Genomic DNA, 15656 nt, shown 5'->3' with positions numbered 1-15656 from the left:
AAAAGTTAAAAGATCGTTCCGACGGTTTTTTTTTTATTTTTTTTATTTTATTTTTTAAAAAGATTCTGCTGGCTTGTGGTGTAATCTGCAATTTCTGAAAATTTAAAAATTTAGGCAGTCTAATAGTAGAATTACGTGATGTAACATTATGTTAACGATATCATGTTATGAAAACAAGTTTCTGTTTCTTGCTAATTATTCTAGACCTCTGTCTTCCTAGGTATTCTTTCTCCAATTGATTAATTGATCACATAATCGAGCCGACAGGAGATCGGGTCCCATGCCTGTATAAATAATTGACAATAAATTGCGAGCTCCACGCATTTGTGTCTTATATGTAAAACTTATGTGAATGAAGCACGGCTCTTCTTTCTCAGCACTTAAAATTCCAACATTCGAAAGAGAGCTTCGATGATTCACGTACAGGGAAACAAAAACTTCATTTTATTCAATTATTTCGTCTACTAAACATTCAGAAAGATATTAAATAACAAAAAAGAAAACGAAAATCAAACCCCTTCATTAATGTTTCTTCTTATCACGATCTCCTGATTGACGCCTCAAGTCTGTATCTTCCTCATGCTCTTTCGCTGGCTTCCTTACATGATCTTCAATAAAATCGTCAACAGATTCTTTTTCGTCATCGGATTTTCCGACCACTGTCTCCTTAATCGTCTGACCTGTCTCCTTAGCAGCCCCCCAAGCTTCTTGCATAGTTTGCTTAGCCTTCTCTCCTAAACCTTGCGCTTTCTCGGCTGCCTTTTGTGTTCCTTGTTTGGTGTTATCAGCCACGGTCTCGGCTGCTCCCTTTGTCTTCTCCTTTGCATCGTATGCATATTCTTTTGTCTTGTCCGCCATAGTTCCGGCAGTGTCCTTGGTCTTCTCCTTTGCATCGTATGCATATTCTTTCGTCTTCTCTGACTCCCCAATCTTTTAACTTTATATTACATGCAGAGGTAATCTAAAATGACGTCAAATAAATACAGGCAAAAAAAAAAAAGTACCAACAAAGGTGTTTGAGAATTTTGTAAAATAGATATCCAGGTGATCTAAAAAAAGTAACTTTCTCAGATGATAAGGGTATAATTATATCCATCAGGAACCGCAAAGATGGGTTAATATCAACGGTAAATTATTACTTCGATGACCAATTTTCCATAATATAAATGTATCATTTTTGTCTTCGATAAATTTATAAGGGCAAAAATGAGGCAAACAAGAGAAGTTGCTGAAGAGCGTGGCATCCCAATAGAAGAACTGTGGAAATAGATAAGAGAAGAATTCATTTTCATCTTCGTAGATGCTATGTACCAAAGTAGCTAAATCACTTCTTCACGCACTTTGAATGGCTTCTTCGAGGGAGCTTGGCCTCCAAATGTAAAAGATAGAATTTTTGGCGTCAATAAATATCAACATTTTCTTTTAGTTGCACAATAAATACTGAATGGAAATGCACGAAACTGAAAGTGAGCCTACCAGCTCCGACATGTTCACACACAAACTCCTAATGCTCCAGTTGATAACAAAAAGAATTAAACAATTGCTCCTTATACCACGACTCCACAACTTGGACTAAGTCGTATACAGATGAAAACATAAATTAAATAAGGAACACCACACAAATCCTACATTTAAAAATCACATTTCACAACTAACAAACATCTAAAAATCTTTCAAAAATAAGGTGATAATTAAATTTATTAAATATTTAATTATAATATAATTAATCTACTCTCTCTCCCACCCCATCCCAGATAACCTATCACACTAAATTTTAAATTCAAACAATTCTCTCTCTCTCTCTCTCTCTCTCTCTCAACCTAACCTCAACTTCGACGACCCAACCTACCTCCGGCAACCTGCTCAATCGAGAATTCCGACGGCTGCTCCAACCAGAATTCCGGCAACCCGCCTCACCTCCGACAAGAATTCCTGCGATCACTCCGGCGACAAATTTTTCGCCGGAAAATATTTCGACAACGACTTAGGCGATCGTTCCAACAAATGACGCTACACATTTTTTCAATTTTTTTGATAAATGACTTTTAACCAATTTCATTAGATTTGTGACATGTACCTATTTTGACCAATTCTATTAAATCTGTGACCTAATCATGTAGGACGAACATTACATATGATCAATTTCAAAATTAAGAAAATAAAGTTTGAAATTTTAAAAATCACACTATTAAAATTTTCTGCCAATTATTCTAGCGGCCTTCGACAACTACCTTTTTTTCCCTTTTTTTTTTTTTTGGAAATGACTTGTGATCAGCTTTATTGACTTTGTGACCTAATCAGGTGGGATGAATATGCATATAACAAAACCTGTGTTGTATGTGATCAAATTTTTTTACGACAAGATCTTTGTTATAAGTAACTAATTGTGACCAAATTTATCTTTGGTGTGATTGTTTGTGACTGTTTAATTTATAACTATATATAACCAAGTCACTATTTGTGTAATTTGTGACTAACTGCGACCAACTTTGTTTTCAGTGTGACTATCTGTGACCATCTAATTTATGGTTGTCAATAACCAAGTCACAAATATATATTATCTGTGACTAACTGTGACCAAATTTATTCTCATTGTGACTAAATGTGATCAAATTTTTATTCAATGTGTCTGTCTGTGACTAAGTCAACCTTTTAACTGTGATGAAATGTGATCAAGTCACAATCAGTTACAATCAATATGAAATTGGTCACAATCAGTCACAAATCACAAATTTTTTAGGTTGAAACTTTTTTATCGATCAAAATTATTAAATTAATTGACCACCACTTTTTTGGTCAGAAATCACATATTTTATAGGCCAAAACTTATATAACCTATAATTTTGTTACTCGTGACTCGTAATAATATAAAATGTAACCTATAAATTTGATCTATGACTTCTACAAAATGACATGTGACCTGTTAGTATTGATTTGTGACCTGTTTATACTGATATGTGACTTATATGTAACGTGTGAATTGTGACTAGTAACATATGTGACCTTAATAATGATATGTGACCTATGGCTTATGTGACCGGGGGCAAATGACCATGTGACCAACTTCACCATTACCACTCCATCCCACATGCACAATCACCACCTATTCACCCTGTGCTCATCACTACTACTTCACCATCAATGCCCATTTGAATCTCACACAACTGCGACCACAACCACAACCACAACCAACCACCCAATAACTAACAACCACCACCAACATCATAAACACAATCACCTGCGACCAGAGAAAAATGGAGGAAAGGACCACCAGCACCACCTTCACCTAACCATCACTGCCAGCATTACCAACTTACAACCCAACGACATATCCAAAATCAAAAGTAAAATAAAAACCACAGCATACCAATCATAAATCCAACAATCTGAACTCCATCTCCAACTATCACATCATTACCTTCTACAATAATTTTAAGAACATCTTCTGTAAGCTTTCAAGCATCGTATATAAAAAATCTCGATATATTTAATTCCTCACAGCAGCATCTACTGATAAATAATTATTCTAGAATCAATAATACCATATGAGATTTGAATTTCCTCTTGAAAACTATTGTTGACGATTTGTCTTGACCTCAGGAAAATGTAGAAGACACTATATTAGCAATTATTCTAGTCTTGCAAAAGAAAAAGTTAACTTGAAAGTTGTAAAATTGTGGGGAACGGGATGGGTTGGTTTTTAAATTAATAAAATGTATATACAATTCTCTTATCATCACAAAGTACGACGTCGAACCAGAGGGATTTTCATCTGAAAATCACAAACATAAGCAAAAGTCTAACAGAGTGATCGATAATTTTGTAGAATTTCAAATGAGATTAAAAGGGAGAGTCCAAGGGGTGGACCTGGGGACCTCAATTTTATCCTTGATGTGATCGATTTTCTTTTCCTTCTTAGACTTTGCATTTTTCGTATGACCGCTTGAATGTCTTTACCCTTCTCGTCTTCTTATTGCCTCGCCAACACAGGATTGAAGCACCTGGAGATGAGGATGAGGAGAGGGAGGAAAATGCGAACCGCTGCTCGACAGCCTCCATAACCCGCTGCCCTGCCACACCATACCATCGTCGAGACACTCTTACGTCGTGGTGGTGGTAGCGATGACTTGGTTTGACGGTAGGCGGGTGGTGGTGGGTACGGTGTGGTGGCACAGAGAGGAGGGAGAAAACGGGTTGGGGATGAAATGGGTGTGGGTTGAGGGTTGGGTGAATATGTGGATTGAGTTTAATTAAATTTTTATTAATTATAATTATTAAAGCTTAATTACCACCTGATTTGTGAAATGAGAATTTATTTTCTTGTTTTTTGAAAATTAATCTATAGAGGTAGGTTTCTAGGTAATTTTCTCAATTAAATAACTACAGCTGCAACTGGGTTTTGGCTTCTGAGCCCAACCCTTAACCAACTTCAGCAACAGCCCGCGCACAGCAGTAGAAATCACTTCTCATCGAGGAAGTCACATCGCATTTTACTCTCTCTCTCTCTCTCTCTCTCTCTCTCTCTCTCTCTCTCTGTGACTCAATTCTTTCATTTGAAAATTTGCCTCCTACCTGGTCACTTTTATTGTCGCCGTGCTAAAAAAATTTGTGAAATAATCTCTCTTCTTTTCTCCTCTCTGAGAAGGTACAGAGATGTCTGGTTGGTGAGGATGTAATAGAATTCGACCTCTGATATTGGTGTATTAACATCAATTAGTAAGTGTGTTGTGGAAAAACCAACATTGTATCTATCATTTATGCACATGTAATACACTTGTATATATAACATCCCGAAACATGAATGAAGTAAATGATGAAAAAGTTTAGATTCTCGAGGCATGCAGATTTGAAAATGCACGACTTCAAGTGTTCATATAACTTAATTAGTTCTACATAAAAGTAGGATCCCTTGCCCGACAATCAGGAAGTAGTTGCCATTCCCTCTCTTTAAGATATTGCAATAATGGGGGTTGCTCGGATCTTATGTCTGTACCAACACCACGTACATAAGGGAACGATCTTTGGTTACCAAGCAACAGCATGTCCCTTCTTTGTTCATCTGAACCATAAAAATGAGACGAGCTCGCCTGCAATTGTGTGTTCCCCATATAAATCATCGGATTTGGAGCCAGATGATTTCCCCACTGATCATAGAAATCAAATCTCGAAACATCGTTTGGGTAAAAACTTCCAAGGGTAGGTGCATTGAAGTGAACAGATGGGTGATTATGTGCATGCTCCATATTGTGACTGTTTCTGTAGTGATAGAGCCACTCAGAGGAACTCATCCCAAAGAGTGGTGGGTATTCATCAAATGATCGAACTGCATATCGATTTGGGGATCCAGTATTTGGTGCTGCGCCAAGAATACCATCATTTCCTACTGGATTCCTGTACTCAGGAAAATTCGAAGAATTCCCCGTGAACCAAACAGCATCATCAGGTATTAATGGTGCTGAAGGCAAAGGAGCGATATAAGGAGGATAATTGCGGGTAATTGGTGAAACATGTCCTGACGCCACCTCAGAATCCTTAGTTTCGTTGATAGAGAGATTTGTAAATGTAGAAGCTATTTCCTTAATAGGGCTCAATTCTTGTTTCCTGAGGTCCTTCTGCCCTCTCTCTCTTTCAATGTGCGAACTATCTTTACTAAGGACCCAAGCACTAAGGGACGGAGGTCCAGCAGGGTGAACAGCCGATTCCTTCAAAGGAGGCTCGTGCTGTTTAAATGTATCTGTCTGTGCCGAACTTTCACCAATAGACAACGATGTAGAGCGGCATAACCATTCATCAGGAAGTGTTGTCTGTACATTTGCACGATCTAAAGAATTTAGATAACCGGAAGCATCAGAATATATTGGCACTGAGTTATGTCTAGTTATGGGCTTGAAGAGAATGACTTCTTCCTCATCTGTGGTCGTAGGTTGGCTATCTTGACTGTGGCGACCTTGACTTTGCTCGGGCAAAGATTCCAATCCATCAAAATCATCATGTATGGATCTAAAAGAACTAGACTTTTTTGCTTGGTCAATGGGTCCGTTGGCGGGGATATTGTCGTCCACCCCTTCTATGGATCCATTAGTCTTCTCAGAAGGCACTTCGGAATTGATACTGGAACTAGATGATGCTACTGCTGTTTCTCCTTCGTCTAGGTTTTTCACAAACTTTCCTGTACCAAACCTCCTTCCCACTTGATCATATAAGATCCACTTTATAGTACTATTGGACCTGTGCACAATTGTCATTCCAGCATCAAAGATACGAGAAAAACGATTTGGATTTCTGATCTCGAAATTGGCCATGCATTCTCTGTCAGTTGTGAAATCCAGCAACGCATGTGCATGAGACACTGGATGAAAACCTCTCAACTCATGATCTTCCCAGAGAGCAGTATTCGCTGGTGGAATTTCACTCTCATTTTGACCAAATTGGTTCAGGAAATCGACCAAAGCACCAAAAAAGTAGGATATAGAACTCTTAACCCTTTTATCAGCTGAATGTGCTTCAGCTCTATGAAGGATACCAACTAACCACTCTACAAACACTAGCACGGCTGGCAATAGTGGGCAAGTTTCCATTTCGTCTCCTTTCAGACATCGCTCAGTAACCCGACCCATGCAAATAAAGGTAGCAGCCAGTGCCAATTGTGTCTGTGCAGATGACTCGGTTTCATCTCTCTCTGTAGATTCCTTTGCTTCCAGGCTTTGAACCAGGCTATTAGCGACAAAGATTAATATGCAAACAAATTGAACAGCACGATATGGGCCTCTTCTCGACGAATCTACCTGTTGGTAAGATTCCAAAGCGACTTTGAGTTCTGCATTATCTAATGCCAAAAGTGCTTCCAACCTGCTAATGAAGGAAGCAAGGGCACAAGGAAAATCCTCCAAACTGCATGACATGAAAAGATAGCATCCCACTTCAGAATCAATAAGAAATTTCAGAAAGATAATGAATTTAGATATAACATTATTTGAACAACCCATGGCAATTATAAACACAAATGCATGTGGCTGCACATATATTGCTAGATTTACCACCTCGGTGAAAGGCTGCTGTTAATTGATTATTTTGCTACTGTAGCAATTTAGTTGCAGCTGAGAGGCGGCTACATGTCTGTATCTAAAACATGTGCTTTCTTATATTACTTAAAGACTGTAGTTAAAGAAAAGTAGAAGTGACAATTCCAGCTAAAATAATGTCACATGACAAAGTGTGATATTAGAAATTGATATTCATTTATGCATCTATAGTGCATATGCCAAGCCTGAGAGGATGCTTACAGTGTTCGATCTCATGCAGTTATAGTTATAATCAGAAGTTATGCTATATTTTGTATATCACAAGTATTTCTGTGGATGTATAGATGGCAAATTGAAGTTTGAGGAAAATAGAAAAGAAAAAGAAGTAGCAAACCATGAAAATATATTATCCAACGCATCATTGCTGACAAAATAAGAGTCAGATTTAGAATTAAAAAAGCTGAATTACATGAAAACCATGCAAGGGATTGATCAGTAATGAATGCAGAATATAATTCAATATTTGCTGCAATAAACAAAAAAATCATCATGGTATAGGAAATTTCATCCCCAGAATGCTATCTTCATACAATTAAGCAATAAAGAGCTAGTGAAATTAATACTGAATGAGCAGATACGATAGAATATATCAAGAACCAAATCAACATAAAGGGGAAAAATAAAATATATGGATGGAAATAAACTGCTAAGGCTGATAGTATCATATGATAGAAGACAAAAACACTGCTTAGCATACCTTGATTTTACTAAAATGAAGCTTATCATCCTAACAAACATGAGCCATAAGTCTAATTCTCCAGAAGAAAAGTAATCTGTGTCTTCCAAGTTACTGCTATCTGGAACACTCTCTGCTTGAAATGTATTCTGCAAGGAACATCTTTCTGATGGATTCAAGAAATCAATGTGCGCGTCCCTAGAAAGTAAATGTAAATGAGATGATCTGTTCTGCAAAATCACAAGAAACAATGACTCAACATTAAGAACGATAAATCAAGAATGGACAAGATTATCTTCTACTTATATTATTGGTTCAAGCACTTTTTCTTTTTTCTTCCTGGTGCGTGCATGCATTCAGTTTTTTATTTTATTTTATTTTTTATTTTTCTGTTTGGGGAGAGGGGAAGTACAAATATCACCTCTTACCTTTTCAAAGAGTAGCATGAGATTATTCCAGGCATCAGGAAATGGCTCTTTAACTGCCAAGCTTCTTATACAATGGTACAAAGCAAGGAAAGAATCACCAACATATGTTGCCAACAATGCCAACTGCCGACACATTAGAGTCTCAGATGCAAATCTTGTAATTCTAAATGTTTAAATTTATGCACAAAGCGTAACATTTTAAGAAATTGAGACATGGAAACTAGGAAATTAAGAAATATTAGTTAGAGGGATATGCCTGATTATGGGGGTTCCCACTATCTGGCCATGTCCTGGTTGCTTCTAGGTAGTAGGTTGCAGCAGTTGACCACTTACAGGCATCAGGCTTCTTGATAAGCTCGGTGTATCGAGCGAGATCCCCTAGACAAACTAAAAATCGATGGCATGCATATTCACATTGATGTTTCTTTGTTGGCTTAACAAAAAATGAGTTGTCATTGTTGTTATCCAATAAGACTTTTGCAGGAAGCCCACAACTTTTCCTAAGCTTAATAATTAAATTCCTATAAAATTCAGCTGCTTCGCACAGAAATGACTTAAATCCTTCCAGATGTTTATCAATGATTTTCTGGGAATCAATGTTTCCATGCTCTGCATTGGAAGATAGTTGGCGCATTCGTTTACGAAATTCGTCAATGTGCTTATAATGTAGCTTCCACAAAAGATATTCCACTTCCTGAAGCTCCACCAACTGATGATTGTTCAAAATGATTTCCTCGTAACCAGCCCGGACTTTGTGATATAGCTCTATAGTGTCACTATGCAAAAGACCATTTGAATAGATTGAGGCCAACAATTGCTTCTCTTTATCAACAACCTATGGGACAAACATCAAACTTCAAGAAACTTTTCCTTGATAAAGTGAAAAAATTAAATTAACAAAGCTTCAGGACATCACCTCAAGGAAAGAAGTCTGTGATTCCCTTTGATCTTCAAGCATGGAATGCCTGTCACCGTTCATTGTTACTCCTGATGAATCAAGTGTAGGTAAGCTCCGTATCTAGCAAGTACCTACTCATAGATTCACCACGTGTCAAGATAGCTCACCTAGCAACTGAGTTATAAAGGAGAAGTATGCTACAACCAGAAGAACAAGTATTACACCTTAACTATATCAAATTAGAGTTTCCATGCTTAATTAAACTCTGGTTTGGAGTTGTAGAAGTGAAAATATACAGAAATTGTGCAAGTAATTAATGACAGAACTGGTTATCATTAGCTTTGTGTTTCAACTATAGCTTGAACCCATCCCATCGTAGAATCATGTGATTGTTTTCACACACGAACTCAATCTCAAGCGACGCCGTTTTCTCTGTTTTTACTAAATGAGCCTTGAATTTGAACTCAATTATAATTCATTTAACAAGGAAATTAACATGAATGAGCTAGCTCACCAGCAGGATAAACTCAACTTGTTTAATCCGCAATCTCTTAACCCACCTAGAAACTAAAAAACAAAGAATTCTTTCAGTTGGTCAGTGAATAAATGTCCAATAATCATGATCATCACCAGATAACCATGATCGTCGTGCATAATCAAAATTATGGACAGAAAATACGGAACATTATATATACATCTAATTCAATTCACACTCAAAAGATCTTGATAAGCCTTTAGGTCAGAACAATTTTAAACCCTCCAAAAGAACAATTGCAATACATAATTTGGGGAAAGGAAAGCCCAAGAAAAGGGGAAAAAAAAACTGGTCAAACCCAAAAACAGAGGCACAAAACAATAATTGAGAACAAGAAAATTCAAAGAAACACATAAGAAAATTATCAAACGGTATAAAAAGACAGTACCTCAAGAGTTCAGGAAGACTAACAACTGAGAAAACCACTGCTCCTGAATTCAAAAAAAAAAAAAAAAAAAAAAAAGCTTGTAACGGGAATTTCTCTAAGTGGAAAACTAAGTTTTCACTACCTGTGCTTGTTCTGGGGGGTGAAACCGACATAAGGGGAACGTGACTGTTCTTGAACATTTGCAAGAATGAAAGAATATTATCCTTTCTTTTTGGCAGTCTCTGCAAATATTATTTTCTTGTGACAAATTAACGTAAAAGTAGAATACGCTAAAGTGGAAGTGTCATCATTATCGTTTTATCTGAAATTTAAATTATTATTAAGAGAATCTCGTGTAATCCAAGCCAAGCCCCTTAAAATATAAATTCATTTTTTTACAAAATTTCCAATTTGTACCCATTTTTTTCAAAATACATTTTTCTCTCTCTTTTTAATAATACATTTTTTATTAAAATAATTTTACACGTAAATCAAAAAAAATTTCTTATTATTCAACCACATATTTTTCATTAATTTACAATTTTAAAATACATTTTTACATAAAAATGACTCTCAAACAATCACTTATTTTAACCAAACATTTCATCAATAAAATAATTTAATAAGTGAATTTTTTCCTATTTTTTATTCGGAGTGGCTTGACTCTTAAACACCCGAACCCTATCTCAGCTATATTTGGTCCACAGGCTATGAGTGCCTCACAAGCTGAGGAAAAAAGTGAACTTGATTCGGTCATGACTCGTCTCAAATCGAGCTCAAGTCACCTGTGGGCTAAGTCAAGAGTAATCCAATTCTGTAAGCGACTCGGTCCATTTGTCACTCTACTTTTTAATTTTACCTAAAAATTACATCTCTTTTTTTCAATAAAATAATATTAAACGTAAATTAAAAATTTTCCTTCTTTTTCAATCATTCATTTAAAAAAAAAATACTATTCCAAAAATTAAAATGTCAAATAATGGGGGTCAAAATGGGGCAAATTTATTTTCAAAAAATCTCTACTCAACTATTTTTTATTGTTGAAGCGTGACAATTCAAAAGAGAATGTAGGCTCAACTTAAAAAGCTTACTTATAAGTAGATAAATTTTGAAAAAAATATGTTTTTATTTTAGGAAATTGTTATCTCTTGATCAAGGAAGTCATGGCATTTTAAATTTTGAGTAAGTTCAAGTGCTAATAAAAAATATTAAAGTCAGCATGCGAATTATGCAAAACTAACTAAAGAGAGTCGTCCGGTAAAAGATAGCAAGCTCGTGCATCATGTACGGCCAAAGATCATGAGGTTTATGCGCATAAAAAAATGATTTTATGTACCAAATTCCTATACAATTAGTTGTAGTTAATTTGTTCAAAATAAATTACAAAAATATAAATTGATACATTATATAATATAGATAGAGCTAGTTTGACATGTTTTAAATTTTAATAATGTAAATTTAGTCCTGTTTTACAACCATTAAAAAAAGTTTTTAGAGAAAATTAATTTTAGAATATTGATTTTTTTGAGAGAAAATTTTGAGTTTTAAGTGCAGAATATTTCATTGCTATAACGTGTGGTTGAAAGTGAGTTTAAAAAAAAAAATTAATGGATAAAATAAGTTTTGGAATAATAAAATTTGGGAGAATATGTAGTTGAAAAGTTGAAAAAAAAAATGATTTTATGTGTAGTTGAAAATAAGTTTGAGAAAAAAGTTTTTTTTTTTTTTAAATTAATGTTTTTAAAACAGGGATTTATTAGGTTTGATCATATATTGTATTGAATTTTTCTGAACATATATGTTTAGATATATATATATAGTATCTAATTCAAAAAAGAAAAAAAAATTATATATGAATACAATTAAATATCAAATAACCACGAGATATTATGATAATTTATATTGGCGTAATAGTATTCTATTACATTAAATGATCACCATTTGCTAATAAATTTTGAGGATGTTACTAATATTTTTATTATGCGTACATAATAAAAATTTTAGATCATTTATTACTGAATTATAAGTTGAAATTTTACTATACATACATTCAGAATTGTATATCCATATAAAATTTCAAGTACTAATTTATTATTGCACCAACAAAGTACCTTACTCTCATCACACTATGTAAGCTATGTTTCAAAAATCAACCCGTCATTACACCAAAAGAAGGAGAGCGAGGAGGATCAAAAGATTGAATCAGGTTGACTTGCCGAGCTTGCAATATTGAAGTAAAGTTAATTATTGTGAAAATTACACCGTACACCTCAATGTATTTCAAAATTTCATAAACACTTCTTATTCTTTTTAATTCCACATCGCCTTCCCTAACTCAAACAAGCCCACAATACCCCCTTGCTCTCCCGCCACAATAACAAGAGCTGGGATTTATGCATAAGCCATAATGCAATGCCCGAACAAGGTGATCCGTCCTTGGTGGTGGGTCTCAACTATCCTCAAACTGATACTACAAGAACAAGAACAAACTGAATGATAAATTTTTTTTTGAAAATAGCAATTTCAATTTTAAGATAGATGTGCTCATGTATTGTGAATATGTTGGGAAATTATTGTAGTGGGACACTTTGTGATGGTACAACAATAAATATTACAAGGATGACACAGCGTAACGATGGTGATGAAAATAAATGAAATGTGTATAATGCTATTTCACAAAATATAAAATGGTGTATAACATAATTTTACAAAATGTAGTGTGTTGACCCCAAAAAAATGAACTCACACATGGCCAACAGAAAAACAGCTCTATGTATGCTCGTCCCTACGCACTTGGAACACATCGTTAGTCATTCATGGCCTTTTCGAATGGTGATGGTAGCTGCTGCGAACACTCCAACGATCAAGTAAGTAAAATGATAAACGAAAGCATGAGTATATATAGAGGAAGAGCCGAAAGAAGGGACGTTAGATGAAAGGCACGTGGTCTCATTTGTCGAGCCAAAGCATTTTCCCATAAGCGTCAATCAATCATTCCATAGGTGGGCAGACATTTGATGCTTCTTGACAAAATAAATTCGATTTGACATTTTGGTGCTTGTTGCACAAACGTACCATCCATCAGTCAAGAGATTTTATTTTGGACAAATCTTTGTAAAAAAAGATCTGAATTGCACCGAGGCATCGTGACCTTTATCAGCGGGCATGTCTTCCAACTGTGTTACTACATAATCGCTTGTACCAACTCAAGTCACTTCGGGGATCTGGAAGACAATGCATGGCTTCAGCTCGACGCATCAACTCCTCGACAATGCATGTGATGTGGCGGGTATCACGAAGTGTAGGCCTTAGTTTGAAATGAAGACTCGTTACTAAATATGTAAAACCCACACATGGCCAATAGAAAAGCAATTCCACGTATGCTCCTCCCTACGCACTTGGAACGCTCGTTAGTTGCTCATGGCATTTTCCAGTGGTGAGAGTACCAGTCGTGAGCACTCCGAAGGTCAAATCAGTAAAACAATAAATGGAAGCAAGTAATTCTGATAATAGGAATCGCCAAAATTGAGATATTATAATAATATGGGAATGATATAATAATATTGTCGAGTGCAGAGTTGCATTACCATTTCAGAGGCACAAGGCATGTGTATTTGTAAAGGAGGAGGTAAAGGAAGGGTCTTTAGGTAAAAGGCATGTGGCCTCATCTGTAGGGCCAAAGCGTCTCCTAGACGTCAATCAACCATTCCATATGTAGGAGGGCATTTAATACTTCCTAACAAAATAAATTGAATTTGACATTTTGGCACCTACAACACAAACATTCCATCCATCAGTCAAGAGATTTTATCTCAAATTTGGATTTGCAGAGCCTCGTCCTCAAGCTAAAACATTGCTTCCACAAATCCAACTTTTCTTGAAGTTGCAATCATAGTCATCCTCGAACATATTCGAAGTTCAACACCCACAGCCACACTAGCAATTCCAAGCATTATATAAATACACATGCCTTATGCCTTTGGAATGATAATCCAACTCTACACTTTACAATATTATTATCTCATCCCCATGTTATTGTGATATCTCAATTTCGGCTATTCTCACTATCGGAATTATATGCTTCCGTTTATCGTTATATTGACTTGACCGTCGGAGTGTTCACAACCACTACAATCACCATCGAGAAAGGTCAAGAGTGATCAATGATTTGTTTCTAGTGCTTAAGGAGGAGTATACGTGGAGCTTCTTCACGTTGGCCACATGTGGGTTCATTTTTTTGCGGTCAACATAGTGTATTACTTTAAACAATCATTTTACAAATTATATAATATATTGTAAAATAACTAAAATAAAAAGTATTTGAAGAAAACAAAAGTTTAAAATTAAGTATGAAACTAATAATCTTTTTAAAAGTAATTGTGAATTGAATAAAAATGTATTTCAAGAATAAAAAAAGTTGAAAGTATGAAATTAATAAAATTTTAAAAAGAATTTGTGAATTTTTACCGAAATTATTTGGTATTTTTCAAACTAGACTAGATGTAGTCTAATGGGAACGTGGAAGTATTGATTGTCAACGTATCGTGGCCCTATATTAAGTAGCAATGGTTGGTGTTAGGTTAGTGATTTGATCTAATTCAATCATTCAATCCAGATATACATACAGTATTAATTGCTACCATCCACGTTATGGACAAAGGATCCTTGCTGTTGGATGTATCATTATATTTATCATTTTGAAAATCCCAGAGAGTATTCTCCGAAATCATTCGTATCTTATCAAATTATGTGGAACAAGTGAATTTTGTAGAATATGAATTAAATTTTAGCTGGTTCTTTGTATTAGAATCGAAAATTAGAAGATTCGTGTTCAATTTTCATTTTTTATTAGAGAACCAAATTTTGATTCGGCTTTGATATTATAATTATCTAAACTATCAGTCCATGTTTACAAATAAGAAGCAAGAAACTAAAACGTAAAAAGAACTAGACTAAATGAATTAAACTATTACCAACTAGTTTCAATGCCATTCGATTTCATCTTTATATAAATAACAATTTCGTCTACGTTTAAAATGTTGAGTCAACTTTTTATTAGAACTCGACCATGCTCATCAATCGGCAAAGACTTGGCGATGATAGTCAAGCCTTGCAGCTTGCTAGCTTATTAGAAAAGTATGAATTTGCAATCAAGTCAATAATATATTTTCCTATGTTAATGTGAGAAAAGTATTTGACGTCTTTATATTTATTTAAGAAAAAAATGAATTATTTTCCCATTAGTATTCTTTAATGCGGTTCTCCTAATGGAAGAGATTGTCCCTCCAATCTCCCAAAGTCATCTAACAATTAACATTGTTAATCGCTTCAGCTTTTTTTTTTTTTTTAATGACGGGGGAATTCGCAATCACTACCTTTCGAATGTGCGTTGGGTAAACCCTCGAGCTAGCAATAACCTGCAAATCACGCCAACCAGGTAAACAGTACTAGACAAGCCCAGTGCAATAGGTTCGATCAAGAAAGTATTGATAGAGGGAATTAAACTCGTGACCAAAGACCTCCGCTCACCTACTCTACCAACTCGTATATAGTTTAAACCAAATGTTACGCTAAACATTCTTCTTCGTATTAATATCGTTTAATTTACTTAATAGTTAATACTCATGGATGTTAAAAATAAATAAATAAATAAATAAATAATATATATAT

The 15656-nt window shown here is 35.1% G+C and overlaps 2 protein-coding genes across 5 annotated transcripts; both read right to left on the bottom strand.

The window, feature by feature from the left end:
* Positions 1-421: 421 nt before the first annotated feature.
* On the bottom strand, positions 422-4059 carry LOC111392904 (late embryogenesis abundant protein 76-like). Its single transcript, XM_023018318.1, has 4 exons — positions 3958-4059; positions 3137-3286; positions 1477-1572; positions 422-930 (listed from the first exon to the last, which is right to left on the bottom strand). The coding sequence occupies exons 1-4, from the start codon at positions 4057-4059 to the stop codon at positions 523-525; spliced, it is 756 nt and encodes a 251-aa protein (XP_022874086.1). The 3' UTR covers positions 422-522.
* A 666-nt stretch (positions 4060-4725) lies between these two features.
* On the bottom strand, positions 4726-10260 carry LOC111392895 (protein SMG7L-like). 4 transcript variants are annotated; one of them, XM_023018305.1, is made up of 8 exons: positions 10129-10260; positions 10008-10050; positions 9599-9651; positions 9103-9215; positions 8443-9021; positions 8187-8309; positions 7780-7988; positions 4726-6891 (listed from the first exon to the last, which is right to left on the bottom strand). In XM_023018305.1, the coding sequence occupies exons 4-8, from the start codon at positions 9163-9165 to the stop codon at positions 4890-4892; spliced, it is 2976 nt and encodes a 991-aa protein (XP_022874073.1). In that variant the 5' UTR covers positions 9166-9215; positions 9599-9651; positions 10008-10050; positions 10129-10260; the 3' UTR covers positions 4726-4889. The 4 variants fall into 4 exon arrangements, with proteins under 4 accessions (XP_022874073.1, XP_022874075.1, XP_022874074.1 ...); XM_023018307.1 differs by having other exon boundaries at positions 9103-9173; XM_023018306.1 differs by lacking the exon at positions 9599-9651.
* Positions 10261-15656: the final 5396 nt, after the last annotated feature.

The sequence above is a fragment of the Olea europaea genome, unplaced genomic scaffold (assembly GCF_002742605.1).
Source record: "Olea europaea var. sylvestris unplaced genomic scaffold, O_europaea_v1 scaffold994, whole genome shotgun sequence".
Taxonomy (NCBI): domain Eukaryota; kingdom Viridiplantae; phylum Streptophyta; class Magnoliopsida; order Lamiales; family Oleaceae; genus Olea; species Olea europaea.
This window is presented reverse-complemented; position numbering and strand designations above follow the sequence as displayed.

What these genes read in the sequence shown, in the direction of transcription:
- LOC111392895 (XM_023018305.1), bottom strand. Translation starts at nt 9,165, where the DNA reads ATGAACGGTGACAGGCATTCCATGCTTGAAGATCAAAGGGAATCACAG. An exon ending in CACAGACTTCTTTCCTTGAG is followed by an intron (nt 9,022 to 9,102) that starts GTGATGTCCTGA and finishes TTTGTCCCATAG; the next exon opens with GTTGTTGATAAAGAGAAGCA. An exon ending in GTGGGAACCCCCATAATCAG is followed by an intron (nt 8,310 to 8,442) that starts GCATATCCCTCT and finishes ATGTGTCGGCAG; the next exon opens with TTGGCATTGTTGGCAACATA.
- LOC111392904 (XM_023018318.1), bottom strand. Translation starts at nt 4,059, where the DNA reads ATGGAGGCTGTCGAGCAGCGGTTCGCATTTTCCTCCCTCTCCTCATCC. An exon ending in GATTCAAATGGGCATTGATG is followed by an intron (nt 1,573 to 3,136) that starts GTGAAGTAGTAG and finishes TATACGACTTAG; the next exon opens with TCCAAGTTGTGGAGTCGTGG. An exon ending in GTGTGAACATGTCGGAGCTG is followed by an intron (nt 931 to 1,476) that starts GTAGGCTCACTT and finishes TAAAGTTAAAAG; the next exon opens with ATTGGGGAGTCAGAGAAGAC.